The sequence below is a fragment of the Tripterygium wilfordii genome, chromosome 13, assembly GCF_013401445.1.
Source record: "Tripterygium wilfordii isolate XIE 37 chromosome 13, ASM1340144v1, whole genome shotgun sequence".
Taxonomy (NCBI): domain Eukaryota; kingdom Viridiplantae; phylum Streptophyta; class Magnoliopsida; order Celastrales; family Celastraceae; genus Tripterygium; species Tripterygium wilfordii.
Window position 1 is genome coordinate 14,036,541 of NC_052244.1, and position 22,327 is coordinate 14,058,867.

The 22,327-nt window shown below is 36.8% G+C and overlaps 2 protein-coding genes across 5 annotated transcripts; both read right to left on the reverse strand.

The window, feature by feature from the left end:
- Positions 1-1,399: 1,399 nt before the first annotated feature.
- LOC120013267 (callose synthase 1-like) lies at positions 1,400-18,531 on the reverse strand. Of its 2 annotated transcripts, XM_038865021.1 has the most exons (43): positions 18,273-18,531; positions 17,920-18,124; positions 16,260-16,360; positions 15,561-15,676; positions 15,363-15,456; positions 15,102-15,212; positions 14,885-15,001; positions 14,710-14,802; positions 14,526-14,617; positions 14,148-14,274; positions 12,671-12,808; positions 12,493-12,569; positions 12,308-12,401; positions 11,771-11,893; positions 11,561-11,678; positions 10,348-10,682; positions 10,153-10,205; positions 10,004-10,064; positions 8,987-9,068; positions 8,858-8,907; positions 8,680-8,766; positions 7,783-7,920; positions 7,570-7,664; positions 7,404-7,488; positions 7,154-7,314; positions 6,938-7,061; positions 6,755-6,852; positions 6,549-6,678; positions 6,209-6,360; positions 5,939-6,048; positions 5,693-5,818; positions 5,490-5,558; positions 5,212-5,401; positions 4,975-5,131; positions 4,578-4,697; positions 4,384-4,502; positions 4,211-4,294; positions 3,634-3,746; positions 3,313-3,542; positions 2,433-3,230; positions 2,267-2,317; positions 1,975-2,160; positions 1,400-1,812 (listed from the first exon to the last, which is right to left on the reverse strand). In XM_038865021.1, the coding sequence occupies exons 2-43, from the start codon at positions 18,107-18,109 to the stop codon at positions 1,558-1,560; spliced, it is 5,850 nt and encodes a 1,949-aa protein (XP_038720949.1). In that variant the 5' UTR covers positions 18,110-18,124; positions 18,273-18,531; the 3' UTR covers positions 1,400-1,557. The 2 variants fall into 2 exon arrangements, with proteins under 2 accessions (XP_038720949.1, XP_038720948.1); XM_038865020.1 differs by lacking the exons at positions 17,920-18,124; positions 18,273-18,531 and adding an exon at positions 16,905-17,337.
- On the reverse strand, positions 17,987-22,188 carry LOC120013270. 3 transcript variants are annotated; one of them, XM_038865024.1, is made up of 2 exons: positions 21,354-22,188; positions 17,987-18,124 (listed from the first exon to the last, which is right to left on the reverse strand). In XM_038865024.1, the coding sequence occupies exon 1, from the start codon at positions 22,089-22,091 to the stop codon at positions 21,360-21,362; it is 732 nt and encodes a 243-aa protein (XP_038720952.1). In that variant the 5' UTR covers positions 22,092-22,188; the 3' UTR covers positions 17,987-18,124; positions 21,354-21,359. The 3 variants fall into 3 exon arrangements, with proteins under 3 accessions (XP_038720952.1, XP_038720953.1, XP_038720951.1); XM_038865025.1 differs by lacking the exon at positions 17,987-18,124 and adding an exon at positions 20,494-20,827; XM_038865023.1 differs by lacking the exon at positions 17,987-18,124 and adding an exon at positions 20,494-20,744 and having other exon boundaries at positions 21,354-22,187.
- Between the last annotated feature and the right edge of the window lie 139 nt (positions 22,189-22,327).

The following is a 22,327-nucleotide window of genomic DNA, read 5'->3' on the forward strand; positions in this document are numbered from 1 at the left end:
CTTTGAGAAACCCACCACGCCTGCAGCAAGGTGGGAAGGGATATAGTCTTCATTGCTCTTGGAAAAAACTTATATATTAATCACACAGACAATGGCGGAGACAAGGGAGCTGCACTAGTCTGCAGCTCACACCTAATTTTTTTTATAAGGCCTTGTGTGGGAGTTAAGATTTCATTGGTTTTCATTGTTTTGTTTAGTTTTGATTCACTTTAATCATGTGTGATAGTTTTTTTTAACATTTTAAATGATTGGTTTTAAAAAACAAGGGAAACCAATTAATGAAGGTTTTGATCCACTTTTACAACCCACCAAATCGGTGGGTTCTTGTTGGTTTAAAAATTAATATCCAAATATACCCTCACCTTACAAATCATATGTCAACTTTGCCCTTAGCCCTACCAACACAATACAACATCAATTTCTCACATATCAGATAGTCGCACAGCAACCGCAGCTCCATTTTGCGAAGACCCCTCGCGGCTCTTTCTAGGTAATACTCTCCTCTATTTCGCCTACAACTCTCCTCCATTTTCCTAAGAACTATCCTCCATCTATTCAAGCAGTGTGTTACAAGTTTTATTTGGTGATTGTAATTTTGCATTTCACAGGTTATCTTTTGGATGATTTTGCCAAGTAGACATGACCATATTGACATTATGTCGCTATTTATAAACTTGTTCCAATTATTATATGATTATGTCGAGCTTTATTTTGCGAGATTGAATATTTTTCAGGTCCTGTTGACTCAATCTTTTCTTGGGTTTGTTTTGTTGTTTTGTGAATTTTTATTACTTCCAATTCTTGCTATTTTTCTAATTACATAGGAAGTAAAAATGTGTTTGTAATAAAGGGTATGTGAGTAATTGTATGTTAAATGAAACAATCAAAACCAATGATGTCTCAAACTCCCACACATGGTTTTAAACCTAGCCAATCATTAATTTCTAAAACTCCCACACATGGTTTCAAGCCAATACAAAACAAACCCACCTCAACCAATACTTTACGAACCAATTTAAGCCAATAACAAAAAACTACCACACAAAGCCTAAAAAATATACTCAAGGTATATACTTCACACACACATATATACATGTTTATATATATCTTAACCAAATATAATACTTTATATATATATATTATGTGTATATCTAAACAACAATACATAACAATATTTACATATTATTTCGTCTTATATGATCTTTGATTAATTTTCATCAATTTTAATATGTATTTATGTTAACCTTTTATGAGACAAAACATTAAGATGATGTTCATCGCTAATATCATTTTAATAAGTTGCATTGTTGTAAAGTAACCCTAAAAAAAAGTTTATCCGCTAACTTTTTTTGAGCAAACCAAAATGCAATAACCCACCCCTCACTTCCTGGCTCCGCCCTTCCACACAAAGACACATATATGTGAACCATCTATACAGTAATACACAGATATAAAAATGATTATCCTCAGTGAAAGTTATAAGTTACTGACAGGAGGAAAATATGTGTGTGTGTGTGTATATCTCACTATATCGGTGAGAGGCTGATCTGTGAAGTGTTAGTCCTTGCTTTTTGAAGAGCGATCCTTGTCCTTCCTTGGTCCACCAAGGATACGGGAGATCTGCAGACCTCTGCTAAATGCTTGGTTGAACAGCATACGTGTTTGGAATTCGGAAACAAATGGAAACCATGCCAGTAATGCAACAGGGGTGAATAAAAGCAAACCCATGATCATTTCATAACCACGGGCAAGTGTTCGTACCGATCCCCAAAATCCAGTTTGTTTCACCAGCGGCTTCAATGCTTGCGCAATCTATAGAAGAAGAAACAAAAAAAAAAAAAAACTTATTATCAAGAACCAGCATTCTTCTAGCAAATAATATGCAACTGTACACGTAGGGACAAAAAAAGAGAAACAAAGAAAAGAATTAAAAGTACGATGAACGAAAAGGTGATGACTGAATCATGCACTCACCAATAGCAAACCCCATCCAGTTGGAATGAAAGCAAGAATGCAGACGACGATATCTCGTAGAGTCATATGAGAAAGGGCGATCAGGACAATGATAATAGAAAGAAATGTGATGAATATGAGACCCTTTATAAGCCGAAACACAAGTTGGAAGTCTGCACTAAATCGTCTCCTTCCAACAGAATTGGCCTGTCAGAGTACAACAAAATAGTTTTAAAAAAAATATGATATGAAGCTTTTGTCTTAATTGGCTGATCAAGACTAATATGGTTTTTGATGACTTCTTCCAACTTACCTTCAGCACCAACAACACTACAATGATGATCACCCATGAAGCTCCATATACCTGAAAATCCAGTGACAGTCAATCAACATAGTAACCTAATTAAAAAGCAATTTAAAAAGATGTTTATTTGAGGTTTGTAAATATCATCATAAATCATAAAGCAAAAGATGCGTACCAGAAAACTTTGGGTTTTCCTTGTAAATGAGAGGTGATACACAAGCCCATACTGAAAGATGAAGAAACGCAATGCCAACAATATCTCCACTGTGATACCAAGCTTCCCAGAATGACGGAGATGATCTTGCTCTGTTTCCCACCAGGATTCCCAACTTTTTTCTGGAGACACGCCAATCCCTCCGTGATTATTGATCCATTTATTCCAATGTGTCCAGTCATCGACAATCTTTTGCCACTCAAAGCCGGACGGATTGAAGATGAAAGGGGCAAAAAGCCATGTCCCCACCATGAACCATGTTGATACAGTGATCAAGATATATGCAACTGTGCTTTTAAATGAAGAGCCTACAATGTGGTACCCAAGAAGGAGAATCAAAAGCTCAAACCCCTTCACAAAATGGCTGCGAGAATAGAGCTGATAGTTGTCCGCGAACTTTTCATGGAAAACGACAAAATCACGTCCTGTACCTCTATAATGTGCTCCCCCATGGAGCAATGTCCTACCATAATAGTGTGTCTTTGTTCCAAGAGAAAATGTGAAAAATACAGGCGCTAACTGTAATTGCATCAATACAAAATCAGTAAATGCATTACGAAAGCCATTTTCTAAACCGATTTCCATCACCATAGGCAAGGTCATCAAGAACCCAATTTGAACAAAGGACTGAGAAGCAAGAGCCACTTGAAGAGCTTGATTATCTCGAATTGCTGGCTGAGTACTTAATCCTTTTTCAAGTCCACTAAGGACGAGATAAAGGCGGCCATACAGAAACACATAGACCGAGAGGACAGTTAACTGCCAACCAACAAACGAGAGCACATCAGACAAGCATCAATAATATATTAATATGTAGAGAAGAAGTGCATCAAATACATACCAAGGTGCTAAAATAGAAGCCAATTGTAGTAAAATAACAGGACAGCATCCGGAAAAAATCAAACCGATGCCCAAGGCGATATATGTCGCGACTCAATGTCTGTTCACCATTCCCATCAGCTATCTTTGCCTCAAACATAGCAATCTGGTTAAGGCCCACATCCTTTCCCTTTCCAACTTGTATATATTCATGATGAGTGACATTTCCTTCGCGTAATGTAGAATTAATACCTGCAGGGCAAAGAGATATAGTTTAGATGCTCAATCAGCAGTAAAACGAGCAAATACTCATCAATTTAAAGACGAAAGGCTAAAGAAGTGCCTGCAAATATGTCCTCGCTCAAGTTGATGACTTTAGACGCTTTGCTGACACCCCCTCTAGTCAGATGAAACAGTCTATCAAATACATCTGGATGACCATAGTGGAACCGAACTCTGACAGCAATTGAAAATTGTTGCTCACCATGTTAGAAATAAATGGAATAGTGGCAAAATCACAACATATATTTACATAAACACCTACTTTAGAATGAGACATCCAGATATGTCACATTCTACGGAGCACGAATATCACCATGGTGATTTTTCAGCAAGTGTGCACAAGTTACATAATCAAAGTCCCATGTAAGTCCCACAAACTGGGAAGCATTAATCCATGCCAAACCCACAAGGTCATAATCATCATCATCAAAATCTTTATCCCAAAAGTAAGCATTTCAAGTACATAATTTATTATTATGATGCCGAAGGTTAAGAAGACCGCCTGGTTTAGAATCATACCCAACCCACAATCCAGGCAAATGTGGTCACAAAATGATGCATGAACATGATAATTTCAGAATATCAATGAAACAAAATCCATGAACATATTATGAGAAAAGCAAAATAAAGAATCTTACTTCAAAGGGCTGGCCAATAATCTCTGCCCAATTGTTACAAAACTATTCTCCTGATTTGACATAAACCATGCCAGGGATGAAACACTGCACAATCACAATGAAGCCGTGACCATAATATACAACAGCAATGCTCCCATAATTTTATTTCCTAGGAAGAACAATGATTGAAGTACCTGCCAGTGAATATATGCTCTCTAAGTCCAAGTATGGTTGGATATCTCATGCCATCATGCTTGGTAAGAAATTCTTGCAGCAAGTTTCTCATTTTCAAGGCTTCTTCCATATAGTTATCCTATTCAATGAATATTAACTATCCACACAAGATACTGAAGTTCCAATGAATAGCAATGAGAAATAAAAATAATACCTGATTCATATCTATTGTTTGCAGGCCTTCTCCACGGGTAAAAATAATGGCATGATTTTGATTTTCTGGCTTCCCCTCACCCAAAATTGCAGGTCCAGGAAGCTTTATCCGATAAATAACCTGTAAAATGATATTTAAGGATGAAAGACCCTAGAAATGAATTTCTTCTAGCAGATTTAAAACTAAATCCTTAAAGCATTCCTACCTAACATAGCCATTTAAAAAATCGCAAGCAGCATTATTGAAGCCCCCGACTTTCTATCCTACCCAACCACCTACCCTAGAAAGATATCCCCCAGGATGGCCTTTAAAGAAGAACTTCCAGTTACCAAAGATTATAGGTAAGAGTATAAGCAAAAAACAATATTTGCGCATTGAGGGTGCATAACATTTGTACCTGATCCAAATTTTGAATAGGCTCAGAAAAATCAATAGGCTTGATCAGTGCAGCCTTGACAAGAGTTGAATAATAAACTTTCTCAACTGTCCTTTTGGTTTTATTTTTACTAGTTTCTTCAACTTCATCAATGTAAGCTACACGAAGAGATGGGTACCTATCACAGGGAAAGTATAAAAATTAAAATCCTTTTCATAAAAGCAATAACCACTGTAAAGTCAAATTTGACTCTCATACATTGTCATGAGCTTCAATATATCTGCAGCACGACGATCACCAGATCGTTTATGAATTCCATATTGCTGGCAGGATACCACATAGGTAAATTTCATATCAGCTATGGCCTGGCACTGAGCCAATAATGACCTTTCACTCTTTGATTGTTTCTCACAATTCAATTCAATGGCCTTGTAGCCTTTCATTAAATCTGAATAAAAAAAACATGGAGAGGAAGATTGTGTTAATGCACACAAAATGAAGTATCACAAGTTAATGAACCTAGCATTGAAGCACACCTTCATCCTTTGCCATATCAAGGAAAGCCTGAAGCTCCAATGCTTTTTGGTAATACATCATCCCTCGAACTAATTTATAGAAGGATTTTATTTTTTCAACGGGTAAGGAGAAAAAGAAGGAAAAAAAATAGCAAACTTAGTCATACAAAACTAGATGTAACAATTTCAAGTACCTTCCAAGGAGACAGAGAGGGCATACATACCAGTTTTGGTCAACGTTTGGCCTCTATATGAAGCCCATAAACGCAGTTCTTCCTCCAGTTCTTCCGTTGCTCGAAGCTCTTCTTCGCTAGTGCATCCAACTCGTTCAAGAAAGTTCGTCCATTCATCTGAAAGGAGTCATAGATTTGCAATAATACATTATTTTAGGTCACATTTGATAAAACAGTGGATGGAGAGTGGGGACAGCCAAAAACCAAAGCAAACATAAAAGATACAGCAGGGCCAACCTGGAAAGATCTTTTGCAAGTAAAATAGGATAGAAACCCCATCTTCATTTGGCTTTTCCAGGTGATTGATGGAGTAAAGAACTGCTTCCTTGTAGTAAGGAGTTAGGACTCTACAACAAAATTAGTAAAAACATCAATTTGCATAAATGAACTCTATATTAAGTGCATGTTATACTGTCAGCTATCGCAGTAAGTTAGTGTTGCCAGTGTTATATGCAGCAGTCATGGAGAATATGACGGTTACAGGAATTCTACATGAAGAAAGCTTACGAGAAAGAAAGCATATTTCGGACTTTGGGTGCAGTAGGTATGTCCATGAACAAAGAATTGGAGAAGAAAGAAAGGCGTCTTCCAGCTTCTAGGTTAGCTGGCACATCCATAGCAGACTCCTTCACTGTAAGCAACAGATGGAGCCTTCTGATCTACAGACCATGATAAATTTTTTGATAAACACTCCTATGTCCAGCATTCAATTGAATATTTTATTAACAGACAAAATATATAAAAAGATTATGACAAAAAAAAAAACCAAATTACATGAAGAGATACCACATACCAAAATTCAGACAGCGGAGTTTGCCACAGAAGATACTATGCACAAGAAACTCACCTTTTCTTTCCAAGCCTCTGTTTCAGGCATAACTGGAAACTTTAGCTGACCGAAAAACTGACGTTGTTGCTCAAGGGGAGTCATCCTCTCATGTTGCCCATAAGATCCACCGTGACTTGAATCAAGCAAACTGTAGGAAAATAATGGAAGTATAAGAATGACTTGTACATAATGACATTTAAAGAAATAGCAGCCGCATAATGTACCTTGGAACCTCATCCTCCATAATGTCCCTGGTTACAATCTCCAGCATGTTGAGCAAAACAATGACAACTTGATCCTTATCCTCTTTCTTATTGGCCAACTGTAACAGTTAAGACTATTAAGACTCAATATTATTGTTAACTAACCTGCTATATGCAAAAGCTTCAGTTTCAGTAAAAAGATACCAAGTAATTGATTAACTCTACAAATTGTTCATAAAGGCTGGGAAGAGCCCTCATGGTCAGTTCTTTAATCAAAGTTCCGTTCCTTATATGTTCATCAACTTTCGAGAAAATATCATTAATAACCCTGCACAAAACAAACCATCAGGAAAATAGGAAGACACATCTAATAAATTTAGTTCTCTATTGATCTAATTTTACATACAGTATATAACTCACATTTTTTCACGTTCTCCAAGAACCAAGAAATTTATGATATTTTTACAAGAAGCATAACACTCACGAACTGCACAGTGCATATAATTGTCTACAGCCAATCTCTTTTTCAGATCTCGGTCTCTTCCCTTGCTGTCTTTTGCCATATCCAATGCTATTGGGATCTACAAAACAAAAAGGGCATGACTAACAATTTTTAGGTTTTAAAAGGGTCAAGGAAGAACCTCCATAATAAATTAATATATTAGCAAACCTTGCTAGCCAACAGAAATGGAGGCCACTGAAAGAGTTCCAAATCATGGTCAGCCCAGTATGGGACAAGCAGCAAGTCCATTTCCCTGCAAATGTCAAAAATTTTACCATGTTAAAAAGGAAAATTTAAGAGACTCAAGTTCACCCTGTTCTATGTGGAGTGTTACTTGTTACTAATCAGATCCTCGTCTCTGAAGCTGGTGATGATTTTGTTCCACATCTGAGCAAACCTTGCTTCCTCCTTCTCTTTATTAGATGGGGTCTGAGTCACCAACATTATTTTATTAGAATTTGAGCGGGCCTTTTAGAATAATTGAATGATGAGAAATATTTAGGTTTAATAACCCTGTGAATTAGACTTACTAAAATGATAGTACTACCTCAGAAAATTTACGGGAAAAGGTGGCTATCAATCCCTTCTTCTTTGTCTTCTCATCAGTTTCTGCTGGAATCAAGCAGGCATTAAAAGCACCAGGTAATGATTGAAATCTAGACCTCAGCAGCATCAATGTTCGGATCTGAAGCCGAATAACATATCATAAAGAATAAGGTTTAGAGTCTCCAAGTTCCAACCTACTATCATTTCTGGTCAATATATGTGAAAAGTAAACTGCATGTACTTTTTTTATCATGATAGAGAAAAATCTCATATAAATAAGCCTCATGGTAGGCTCATCTCTGTGCATTTTCAACATTTTGCATCGGACTAATTATGTTGAAGGGCCCATGTGTGCAAGTGCGTACATATCACATTAACGCCTTTCACGATCCGCATACACTGGTATTTTGGTCCCAGGCAGCAAAATTGACAAAAGTTATCAGGGGAAAACTCAAAACGTTCAAAACATTGAAAGCTTACTGACCACAACCAGTGTTATGACACCAGAGAATAGTCACACAAGTGATACAAATTACAAATCAGCTTAAGATGGTATGCTACAATAGTGGAAAAGGAAACAAGGTATTACCAAATACAAGGTAAACTTTAGCTAAATTATAGTTTATATCGGCAATATGGATTATGGACAGTGATACCTGAATATGGAACAAGTCAAGACAATATATCCTACATTTCCTCAAATTCTACTTCTGGATAGGTCTTTTATAAAATAAGTATATGCTATCTGCTAATGCTTAGCACATATTACCCACCATACTATAAGTTCCCTCTTTCTCTTACAAAATAAAAATATACTGCCACAGTTTTGACGAGTGGTTAAGCTATCAAAATAATCAGGCCCTCATAGACACAATGAAGCTAATGAATCTTTACCCACCTCTCCAAGACGACGGAAAGCACCATATATACCTCCAAATATGGTTGAGTAGATAGCATACCAAATTTGAGTATCCATAAAATAAACCTGGAGAGAGTCTCATAGGTTTAATACAAATAAAAACACATGAAAAAATTCAATGGACAGAAATTATGATAAATGATCAACAACATCATACAAGAATAACAGGAGCCCAGAGTGCAATCACAACTCCGATGTTGTTCTTAGCTGCACCAAACAAACAACCGTGTCACTCATTTCAACCAATTTTCACAAGGGAGAAAAATCATTGGATATATAACATTACCTTGGGGGAAGAACTCATGCCATTGATAAGAATTTATGTGTACTTTCATGATAGCCTTTGTTGGACCCACAAGTGGCTTAATCTGCAATAGAAAAATAAAGATTCAAAGGGATCTTTTGGATTGATGAATATTACTAATTCTCAGGGCCTCAACCCCAAAAAGCTTTTAGAATCTTCACTACAGTCCATAATTGTATGAAATAATGTTCAATAATCGATGTCATTTCCAATTTCTCAATATCAGGTAATGTTACAAATATTTTTTTTTTCTTTTTTAAAGCTGACATTGCAAGTATTCAAAGCAAAGGAATCAGTACTGGTGTCATCTGGCACTAATAGTGATTGTAATAACCAGTACCATTCACTTTTCATTAAAGATGTATCATTAATATCAGCAGTAAGTTTACTTGCAATTTTACAAGATCAAAGATTCAAATTGGATGCAACAGCATCAGATGAAACAGAATGCCAAGCATCTGTTTAAATTAGAACCTCAGCCCACTCAAAAGCAAAACTGTCTGTTCATTACAATCAATTCCAAACATCAAGCTGGTTTCTCAAAACATAAGTATTGTTATCATTGGAAAGTTCTATTAAAGCTCCATAAACTTCACCTCCAGTGTGAACAGTGCATCAAGATTATTCACCAGTTCTTAGTCTTGAATTTATCAACTCATACCATTTAATTCACGTATACACTAGTCACTTATCATTCCTTAAACTCTCGATGGAATGACATTGTATAAACATAAACACAAAATATATTGGCCTTGGGCACCAGTTTCAGTAATATCATCACTTAATTCCATGGCAGTTAAAACATTTATGACTAAGAATCTAACTCCCAATTAGAATCGTGCATAAAACTGCAGCTTGTTCATCATTTGTCACAAGTATTTTTGGAGACCAGTTCATCCATTAAAATGAATGCTTGTACTAGAAAGTACGTAATTTGTGGACTTGCTACTTGACAGAGAAATGGTTTGCATAATAAATTTGGATTAGTAACAGACAAACCTCTACATAATAGCTGAATGCTAATTTTGAGGCCATCAGGAGAACCCAAAACAAAGTGTACCTGTGAAATCAAAAGTAACAATCATTATTTATTTAGTATGAACAGCATCTTATCAAAGCCGCCCAATAAGCGAAATTTGAACTCTTACTTGAGTAGTGACATTGAGCTCTCATGCATCCCTCGTCCAACATAAAGGCGAGGCTGCCATGCATTATCTTTTTGAGTAAAATTGCAACAGTAGTAATACAAATTGATATACAGAAAACTAAACTACATAAAATGACATATAAAAAAATTGTTTTGGAACTTTTCACCAAAAAGCTGTCAAACACCCTCCACATACCTGAGACCACCATGTTATGAGCATGACAATCCTATTATTTGACCTCTCAAGAAAGCGGCGTATGAATGGGAACAGAAATAAAGTTGCAGATAGTATGTTTGGAGACAAGTAGATAAGAACCGCCACAATGAATAAAGAAGGTGAACTTGGACCATTGCCAAACCAACTCTTAATGGCCTGTGCAAATCCAGGAGGTTTCTTCCAACTATACGCGTAAGTTACTGGCATAATTACAACCCATGCTGCAGCAGAAACAACCTTCAAAATATATCTTAGCTTGACTTGATTTGACATGCTACGCAAGGATTTCCAGCTCAAAATTATATCAAGGACAGCTGAAAAACAGGGAAAGAAAAAGTGAAGTAACTAAGTGATATTTATAAAGGAGATGATTGGTTATTATAACTCAAGAAGATATTGCATGGTCCAAATTCAAAAATTAATTTTCTAACTCAATTTTAAAAGAAGAATAATGCATAAGAAGAAGGCCTGATAAAATGTAGCATATCATAATTTCAAGGATGCATTAGTTAAAAGAAAGGAATAAAACCCAGTGCACAGAACTTCGAAAGTGCTGGCAGGGTATGATTACAAAGGCTATTTCCATGGTTTGGACATGGAACGGTGTCTAATGTCTATTATGTGAAATTTATGATATATGTATCCAAGTCATTACTCCTTAAATGCAGCCTAGGAGAATCAAGCCCAAAAACTAAGTACTTTGCTACGAACTTGCTCAATAGCATGGATATTGATGTATTAAATTTCCTTAAAATGTTGGGCAATGCAGTTAGGAACTACATGCAACTCTTATTCTAATTCGAGAATAGGAGTCACTCTCAAGTTATAGATTGGATCCGCCACACAATCCTGATTTCAAATTCTTTCAATATACGACTCCAATTAATACAAGCAAACATGTGGCTCAGTGGTAGAATCACAGGGGTGCAACCTAGAGGTCACAGGTTCAATTGGGAGCCTTGTGCACGGGAGTACATCATGTAAAAAATTACTTTATCAAAAGATCCAAAATTCAACATAATATGACTCATGACAGCACAAATATGTAAGAACTGGAAAAGTTATAAATCAAAGCAGATATAAGCAAGCATGGGAAGAAAAGAGTAGGACCAATAACTAGATTATAGACATAAGACATTGACTAGGTAGTGTAACAATGTAAGAGCCAGTATTATGGAAGGGCTATTTCTACCTTGTGCAAACTTCAATATTGCTGCAGTTATGAATATGCTCAAAACTTTCTTGAAAATGTCGCCCTCAAATATGGAACTTAATTTCCCCGACCCATTCCAAGCAATAATGATCATTGCCTTTATTGGACAGCATGTGCGAGCATAACAGATAAAGTCACAATACGAAATATTAATTAAACCCAAAAAAAGAAAGATAGGAAGAGGTTTACCTGTAAACACAAAATATAAAAGCTCCACATCCTATCAAAACTTCGGAAGATATGCCAAAAAGAGCGGATTTCGACAAAATTAATTTTTCCAATCCATCGATCCCCAGTACCTGATTTCTTTCCCTAAGTATCATGAATATCCAATATGAAAGATTTTATTCAAAACCATAGTCAGGTTCACAAAGGATCCATTTCTATAAATGAAAATCAGGTTCACAAAGGATCCATTTCTATAAATGAAAATAAGAAAATTACTTCTGACAGGTAAAACACAGGTGAAACTGATTAGTCTGATTTTAATTTCAGGTGACAAGAATGTATGAAATGGTGACGCAGTACAGCATGAAATAAATTGTGAGTAAAAAAATTGGGATCCAATACACCCATGTCAGTTCAATATTATATAAGTCAGACTAAACTTCCTCCACCCTTTTTGGATGTTTTTCTTGACATAACCAGATCAAGAAGGCTTGAGAACACTGAGAGAAAGCGATGTTTCTAGTCAAATCAGAAAAGAGCAAAACAATTATAATCTACCTCAACATTGTCTGACAGAAGCTCCTCTGGCAGCAGGCAAAAAAAGTCAGCATTAGCACGCATAGGCCAGCCCAGCTGAAAACAATCAACTGACCTACAGTATCAAGCCAACACAAGAATATGTAAGTCACAGTCAATACAATTGGAAACAGCATACTGAGGTAGATAGCTCAAAAGCGTAATACCAAAAGTATTCGTTTAAATCATCATAGTTTCTCCATTGGGAGTGTTTGGACCTTCCTTCTCTGTTCCTTTTAGCTTCCTGTGAACAATAAACAGTTAAAAGAAACTACAAAACTACACTAATTGAAAAGAAAATAAGCAAAAAAAAGATACAGTCACGAAAACAAGCAGAAGCTGTACCTTTGCTATTATGTCATATATTGGCTTCACTACCTTCCTTAAGAAAGTCTCGTCTTCACCACCATAGGCTGGCTTTACATGCTCACCCGTCAGTGGACTGACACTCCCAGCAAGCATTCCATACAGTTCAAACGCCATCTACAGATACATGAGGTTTACAACACGAAGAAAATTTTAGCCGGCTGCTTCCTCAACTCCTAAGAAGCACTCATTCTCAAATTGAAGAACCATAACACTAACACCACGTATCATCAAATATGTATTCGAACTTCGAAGAACTACCAAAACGTGATATGCTTCTCTCTTTTAACTCTAATTAGTTCATGAAATATGGATATCTAAGCCAATTGTTTTTCATGTAGATCATGTTGACATAACTTTTTTTCCACAATGCTTTTGACCTCAACCCTCAATACAACACGACGATCTCCAATTCTACCCAAGCAGGTTTGAGATGAAGAAAAACTTGATCCACATAAAGTAGCGGCCCACCATTAGATTTCACAGCCTCTTGCCACATGTTCGTCCTCGGTACTACTAAAAACCATGTAAAAGGAAGCTCATCCAGCCATTCAACATATTGCCATATACTAAGATGCATGTGTGATGTGCTTATTTCACACGATTTTAAAATATCACTTAGTTGTATTTATATTTCTTATCATATCCAACCCCGACCCTTTTTGCGATAAAAGGGCTTTGATGGCGGTGATAAATTTTTTCAATTAAAGGCATGCTATGTTTATTCTCTTTTAGTATTTGACTATTTGCCAAACGATGTAAAAATCAAGGAGGGGAGTTGATTAAGAGGAGAAGCGAAGAATACTAGAATGACATGGATAAAGTAGAAGGGATATGTAGGCAGAAGGAATGGAGGAGACTTAATCTTGATAGGATTAATAAGCAGTCTGCACAGTAGGTACAAATAAATTTTTCATCAAGGATTCATATACCGACCAAATATTTGTAATTTACATTTCTGTTTTGGCTGTTATCGATGCCACTAAATCATGTAACCAATAGTCAATAAAGGAATGAAGTTTCTTTATGTACTTTGACATTCAAGGGGCGATTAGCAATTTAGAAAACATCCAGACCATTTCAATGCTACCTCCTATAGGAAATACACTAGAACCATTTTTTGTTCTCTTAAAAATGGTTAACATAGATGGTTTTAACCTCTGAGCACAAATGAAAAATAAAGTTTTAAGAAGTTTATCTTCGTAATAATCTATTTACTTTATTCCAGCACATTCAACTTTTTTATTATGATTATGGACTATGGAGTGTCCCTTTGTGAATGCCATGCACATGCGACAAAATATTTCCTACACAAAATTAAGTCATCAAAATTGTATGTCCTAATAATAAGATTGTAAAACTTTTAAGGTCAAGAACCATAACTTCTCAAAAATATGAAGAGGAAAATAAGCTAAAGGATACATAAGAAAGGAAACACAAGAGTTTTTCTGCATACATGGTGATAAATATAGCAGAGGCATTCTGGCATGAATCTCAAGTTTGCAGCTTCACCCCATATAAGAAGATATAGACCCATGTACAGTAGCTGTCTCTGCTGCACCTCTTGATGAATAGTTGGCAACCTACAAGTTTCACAAAACCAGGAAAAAAAACTGACTATGAAAACAATTGATATTAGATGCAAGAACCATGAATAACAAAAAGTAAGATGCTCCTTTGAGAATTAACTGAAGGCAAAGAAAAGAAAAAGAAAAAAGAAAAAAAAAACAGCAACACGACCATGTTTCTCATTCTAAGAATGTAAATCTCCTCACAGAATTGATGAAATATGATGATATGATAAATTTCAAAATCTTCATGTCAGACATCTTACCACAAGCTACTTTTCCTGCCCAAGTACTTGCACCACTTTGTGTAGTTTCTAAAAAGTTTCTTCATCACATCTGTTAAAGCACGATCATCCAACTGAACACAAAAAGTGTGGAGAATAACAGAATATCAAAAGTTAAATCAATCAAAGTAAGTTTCAAGACCAAGAAATCTGAGAAGAGAGAGACCCTAGGTTGCTGATCAGGCTTTGGAAACTGACGTATGTGCACATTTGCAAGCAGCAGAATCAAGTGCTCTCTTTGATTAGCCACATTATCCTTCTGCAATTGGATATGAGGAGTGTTACATGCTGATAACTCACAAGAATATCGGGAATGGACAACACATGAATCAGTCCTTAACCTGAAAACCAAACATAGCCTGGAGCCAGTCTAGGATATCTTCGTTTACTTTCTTCTTGTAGCCTTTTGGCCAAGGTAAACGCCTAGTATTACGAAGTGAAAAAACAGCAGCTTGTATCTAAAAGATCAAATAAAGGATTACAGCTTTTAATAGTATTCAAAAATGCTTAAAATATGGGGAAGTTTTTAGAATCAGCCATGCAGAAAGGGGAACCAACCTCTGGATATGTCATAATAGCCTGATCTTGACTATCAGGATCCAGGGGAAGGATGTTATAAGGTACATAAATTTGTGTTTTTTCTGCAACTTTGGTGTGAGCTTCCAAAATCTACACAGAGAAGAAAGAGAAAAACAAATACGTAATTGAGACAGCAAGGTTTTGAAGGAGTGCATTTTTCTTTGCATGCATAAGGGCTAGATCAACAATTATCAAGACATATATCTTTGCAAGTCATGAATCAAAAACTGTCTATTTCACCTCATCGGCAACTTCCACAGCCTCTGTCTGGTTGACAGCCTTGAGAACCTCAAATAGGACAGCAGCTGTTTGATATGCTTTTAAAAGTTGAGCACTGAGCTAGGAATGTGAACTTGATATTAGTAACTTGTACAATAACAAAGTAATTCATTCCTGCAAAAAAATACGAGTACAGACAAATTATGCAACGAGACTGACCGGTCAGCTTTCTCGGTTTGCAGCGCTTGAATATATTTTGTGTAGTAATCTTGATAAAACTTCTGCATTTCACGAGCATCACTCATTGTCCTTCCTCTCAACGTCATTTCATTTTCCTTCAAAACAATGAGATATTTCACTGCATACTTAATGAAGCATTGAGTGGGGAAGGAAAAACAGCATAACCAATGACATTTAATAATATTCCTGAAATGATTATTCTAGAAAAAATTAACTCAACTACGAAATATCAGTTGTGTTCATCTAAGGATCGCTGCATTCTTCATACAGGTTTAAAGATAAACAAAATAAGAATATCCAGTACTGCTAAATTGTCAAAAAAAGAAAATAATAGATAAGCATAACCAAGTTTGTTTCAACTTTCAAGTTTACCATTTGCACTCCCTTATTAAGCAAGATACCTCCTCAATTACTGAAAATGCACCAAAGGCCCGAAGGGCTTCTATTTTTTCCAGAATTATCGTTATAAACCTGATCTCCTTTCTTTTGTCCTCACTTCTTCTCCAAGGACAAAATTATATGAATTTCATTCAAAAAAACTCTCAAGGAATTTCCATCCATAAATTACGTATGCTTAAAGAAAGAAAATGCACATACTCAATCTATTAAAACGGGAAAAAAAAATGAATAACATTAAATAACAGCTAAATCTGATGAGTAAGTTAAATGAAAGCTTACTTTTTCTAGACGTTGCAGAAGTGCAGTTTTGAATTGGCGAACACCACGTCCACTAGATGTGGGATCTAGTCTGTGAGCTTTCTCAAAGGCATAGAAACGACCTATATCCAGAATCCATATTGGTAAGTATGTATTTCTTCACAAAAGACCATCGAATTTAGGAGAAAGACTGTTAAGACAATAAAGGCACAGACACAAGATTCATTATATATAAGGAGGCAAGTCCAAAAGCAAAGATTCACAATTAAGAAAGAAAAGGTGCACAAAACCATAATGTTCATCGACTGTGATCAATTTCAATCACTAAAATGTGAATGAAAATAGAATTAAGCAATAAATAGCCGGAACAAACAATCAAAAATTGCCCAAAGAATCTACTCTAAATCTTACACCTTATGCCCGTTTTACTTCAAATTATAAATAGAAGGTTTTGTTGTTTCTCTTTCAGAAATCTTACATTCTTACCTCAAATTCTGCCTTTGCACATTAAGTTCCAAGCTATCAATCAATTTGGAGGAGAGACTAACCATTCATAAATCAAGAGGGAACAACTCTAACTCAAAGTTCAATTGTCCACCATCAGGCCAAAGTATGCTGAATCATTAAACATGGTTTTCAGCAGTGAATACTACAAGGTCTAATAACCTGTTGTAAATCCAAGGAGTGCAGGACAGAGTCCAACATGTTTCATATGAAGCACGGGTGCGCCTGGAGGGTCTTCGCACCCGCAGTGGGTAAGTTTGGGGTGCGGCAATCTCGCACCCTATCTAAAAAAGTTGTGTTGGTATACGGTTCCGATTCGGTTGGGATTCGGCTGGGCTGTTTTTGTGTACCATATTCGGAAAGAGTGAAAGTGACACCGAGGTGGAGATCCCGGAGGTATGGAGGCGTACGGTGGTAGTGGGAGAGGACGACAACATTGGTAGATTGAGGATCGTGAGGGACGTAATAGACAGTGGAGAAGGACATCGGGGAGGGCCACAGTGGCCGCAGAATCGGTGGCCATGTCGCCCTCAAGCGACTGTACCGATACGAGGGGTCGCGCAGCGACGGCGTCCACGTGAGGGAAGTGAGACGGAGTGAAGAGCTCGGATTTTTGTGGGCTCTCCTTTCGTGGGCTTTGTCCAAGCACCTCGACCTGGGCTCTTACTTTGTGGGCTTTGACATATTGTATGGGCTAGGTCTAACATTCGGGGGCCTTTTATATTAACACGTTACACCCTTCTCATTTTGTTTCAATTTCTTCACCTCTCCATCTCTAGCAATGATTTCTGGCAGCCATAGCAGTTGGTAAATGGTAGGTTCTTCTACATCTCTAGCAATATATTTTTGTACTTTTATATACTTAATTATATAGTTGTATGCTAATAATATTATCCGTTTTAACTTTAGCGGTTTCTGTGTATACATGGGGTCAACCACCTACATCACGTTATTCTTCTTGAACCGTTTCATTTAATGGTAGTTAGGTTTAGAAAAATACATTTTAGCGTGGTAGGGACTTGGATTTCTTTATAAACCACATGGTTTGTACAACCAAGATTTCTTTATAAGTCATTCATCCACAACCATGTTCACTAGCTCTACTTGATTTTGAGCTGTGGCAAGCAAAGCAATCCAGAAATGTAAGTATGATGATGATGACATAATTGTGACTTACAGAGATAAGCAACCCTGGGATTGCTAGCCTCAACTTGGTTGGCGACACGGAGAATGGAAGCAATCTCAACCAGTGAGGAAGGAACCAGCTCACTGTCCAACGTCTCTCCCAGATTCCCAGCAGTCTGAGTCCGCGTAATCCGCCTCTGAGGCACCTTCTGTTGTTGAGAACCTCCTCTTCTGAGCGACATATTGTTCCACTCAAACTACAAATTATCAAACAATAGAGATAAATTAGACTGAATCTACAAATCTTCAAGTTTTCAATCATTAGAGAGAATTACTACTCAACAAAAGATCGTTGGTTGTTAAGTTAACGGTTTGAACCTCTTAAACATATTCTTTCCAACATACCTTAATCCGCAGAACCTCTCTAAAACCATAAACCTCTGTTCGGTTGCCAAGAAAACTGAGAACGGAAAGAATTATGCAGCTTCTCTCAACGCCCAAACAACACAACACAGAGAAACCGGCTCGAATCGATTGTTCTGAAATTTATTTATTGTCTCTAGATCAAATTATAATCTAATGACAAGAGATTCCTTCATGCTTGTGCGGTATTCTATCTTCATAAGAGCCAAACAATTATCAAACAGAACTCAATAATAAGAAGCTCACAAACATTATAGTTATATCACCTCTTGAAAGAGGCCATATTTATTTAGTATGACCAGAAACAACCATGACTATATATAACTGCATGTCTTGGTCATTTAGTATCACCAGAAAAAAAATAATCTTAAAATAAAAATAAGAGACGCAGCCAAGAGCCATTGTTTCTATATAGTTGAAGACCAAGACTATAACTGCATGTCTTGGTCATTTAGTATTATCACCAGCAACACAACAATTTACACATAAGAAATTGAGAGACGCAGCCCAGAGCCATATTTGTTTATATATATATATAAGACTAGGGGCTCGAATTTGAATACACCCAATTCAAATAAATGTCTTAATCACCTTTGCCTAGTGGTTGTTGGTCCATTGTTTCTACGTATTTACTACTTAACGAACATGAGTCCATGATTATAATTACATGTCTTGGTCATTTAGTATTACCATGACTGTATAGAACCGCATGTCTTGGTCATTTAAGTACGTGTTAATTTTTATGCATTTTTTCTTTTATGCAGCTGTTATGCATTTTACCAGTCAACTACTCAACTGTCCTGACTCTAATGGACAGTTGGATGGATTACACATTATTAAAAAAAAAAATGTGTCTTATATAATTGTGGAAGATTTTCTATAGCAACTTCTAGATAAAAATTATTAATTTTTTTGAAAACTCTATGAAGATGTAGCAATGAGCTCACTGAATACTGATTATCATTCAGAGGAGATGAGAGATTTCGTAAAACTTTTCTAGGTGTCCTTCACTTGTGCAATAAAATTTGCATGCCAGTCAAATAAAAAAGGAACAGATAAATAGATTTTGCAAAACGTGATGCATGTTATAAGCATTCGTAGGGAGCTACATCTGCTTATCTTATGTCTGAAACTCTGGAAGATAGAGATGAAAATAAAGGCAGAAAGGCAGGAGGAAAAGCCATTGAAGCAACCAGAAAGGCTGAAACGTTGCAACAACACGCAAGGAAACAAGAAAAATGGCAGAAAAGCAAAAAATTATAAGTAAATATCCTCAATCAGCGCGTCAAGATGCAGAACAAAAGAAGAAGGGCGAGGAATATGCTGAACCATCATTACAGCAAGTCAATGTTACAGATCACTATTCCTATATAATTAGTCTTACAAAAAACAAAAGAAGTCTATTCTTTGTTTAAACAACAAATTGAAAGGGTGAGCTTTCGGTCTAGGAAGAAGCAGAATTTAGAAATAATAAAAGTGAAACTAGTGAGACCAGAAAATACCCTTCAAAAAATAAAGAAATTAAGTACACCACTGCTAAGATCCAAGTAAAGCAACGCTGGAACATAGCACCTAAACAATTCGTTAACTTTGCAATTCCTAACGAGTTTAACAGTTGAAGTATATTCATGGTAGATTATCATCACTAGTATAGCCAACAAAAAGGAAAATACGACTTCTAGTTCAAGCTTGCTTTGTACCAGTTAGGGGTATACAGGGTTTTTTTCTTTCTAATTACCAAATTTGATAGGTTTTTCCTCACCGTGTTACAAAAAAGCCCAACGCAGAGGACAAGAAACTCAAGGAAACACAAACTTGAAGATCAGAAATATATAGTATTTTGGTTAGGCAGTCATCGGACATTTAAATATAACTTATTATTTCTTGTTTTTAAATCTCTTTAGGTTATAGTTGCAGATTTTATATCATTGTTCTTTGATATTTAAACCTAACATACTGCAGAATTTTCAGATACTAAAATATAGTTAGGCAGTTCACGTATTCACTGACGGTTTAGTTGTAATCATAGTTGGTAATCATACGGATCAGTCAATTACCAGAGAATCAGATGATTAACAACAACAACAACAGAATTCTATTTAGAAACACCCAAGAAAGAGTGAAAGTTAACACATACTTAATACTTTCTAATATATGTACAAAAAACACAAGCACATACTTGCTAATATGATAAACAAGACAATTTCACTAACAGTTTGCTTTTCTTTATCTTATAAGAGTTATTGAAATAGAAATTAAAGAAAAAAAAAGTACTAATTTAAATTTCCACAATTTATTCCTTCAAAAAAAGAGAGGAAAGTGCAAGTACATGGTAAATTTCCCAACTACGGCGACCACCACTGAATGCGCTCCAAATAATTCTCGGGCATCTGAACTATTCTTGGCATGCCTCCAGATACCATAGAATAGCACGCCCCCAGCAATTTACCAACTCTGTCAAAAGACAATAGCGTCTTGTATTATTATTGCAAGAATTGATGACCACAAGTGATGTACTCATCAGTATTGATCTGTATCTGAGAATGACCCAAACCATTGAACTTTATGGCATTGAATTCTTGATCAAAAGGGAAAGGATTCAAGAGTTAGCATCCTATAGGTCTCCACGCATAAGTGTTTCAAGTTGAAGCCATATTTATCAGATTGTTACTTTACTGCAATGGAATGTACATCTAACCCTCGGAAAGTTTCAATGCCATTAGCCTAAAAAGGAAAAGCAATATTACAAGCAAAATGTCCAAGCTACTAAATCTACCCCAAAGTGCAAATTAGAGATTTATGTTTTTCCATTGAGTATGAAATTAGAGGAGGTGTCTCCTTCCTTGGGGTTTATTTCATGCTAGTCTCAGTTAAAGTACACAAACAAAGTCATACAGAAAACCTATCCAGACTCTGGAATAGCCTCTCTTTATTTCAATAAATTAAAATTCAAAAACAATAATCTATCAGACTATCACATCGTGTTCAATTCAACTCTAACAACAACCTTCATGGAAGTAAAGGAGATTAACAAACAAGAGGGAAAGCTCATTGACTACTAACCCTCAGTCATCTGAGCTTCTCCTTTCCAACGCTCTTCCTTGCCGCTTCCATCACTTTTTCAATGTACCCTTCAATCGGTGGCGTCAACGTTGCCATAAACCTATTGGCGGGGAATGGCGACAGATCGGGAACCAAAGCGGCTGCCTTCAACTTCTCAGGCAGCGCTTCAATGGCCTCCTTCTTCAATTTTAGAAATGCGGTCTCTGCAGCCTGCCTAGCTCGGTGCTTCCTCATTAGCACCCGACTATACTCCTTGGCGAGCCTCCTGCCGTCCTCCACAGTCAGCTCGTACTTAGGAATCTTCTCCGCATCAACCAGCCCCAGCGTAATGAGGTCTAACCCAGGAGTCCCCATAATCATGGGCTCGTCGGGAACACCCATGGCCGCCTTACCGCCTTTCTTTGCGATCTCGATCTCGCGCTGTCGATCCTGGCTAATAAGACCGAGCTTCTCTCGCTCCGCCTCGCGTGCCTTCTCTTTCGGCTTCAGGTACCGCACCGGGGTCGGGGCATTGATGCACTGATCATAGAGGCGCTGTTGCGCGTCATCTTGAGGTCTGCGTTTAGGTTCGGCAGAATCCCCGCCCTGTGCGCCTTTCTTGGTGGATATTTTAGAGCGTTTTAGGGTTACGCCGGCTTTCAACTTGGCTTTGCCTTTAGCAGTGCCACTTACCAAGCATCGCTGGAGGAACTGATGAGCTAGGGTTTCAACAGGTCTTGATTTCGCAACTCGAAACATCTTCAGCTAGAACAAGATCCCGCTTTCAGTTTATCGATAAAAATCTTCAGACTTGAGTGACTGAGAAGGAAGAAATCATTAGAGGAGGAGGAGGAAGAATGATACGAATTTGTTAGGGTTTTAGGGAATCCCAGTTACTCTCTACAGTTGTTGGGCTTATTGGGCTCTCTCATTTGAGCCCATCACAAAAAGCCCTTCGACTGGGCCCCTTTTTTATTCTCACACAAAATCATCGC

Coding starts and splice junctions, on each gene's coding strand:
- LOC120013267 (XM_038865021.1), bottom strand. CDS start 18,109: ATGTCGCTCAGAAGAGGAGGTTCTCAACAACAGAAGGTGCCTCAGAGG. Junction 12,570..12,670: donor TATATGACATAATAGCAAAG/GTACAGCTTCTG, acceptor TATTGTTCACAG/GAAGCTAAAAGGAACAGAGA. Junction 7,489..7,569: donor GAGGATCTGATTAGTAACAA/GTAACACTCCAC, acceptor TGACATTTGCAG/GGAAATGGACTTGCTGCTTG.
- LOC120013270 (XM_038865024.1), bottom strand. CDS start 22,091: ATGTTTCGAGTTGCGAAATCAAGACCTGTTGAAACCCTAGCTCATCAG.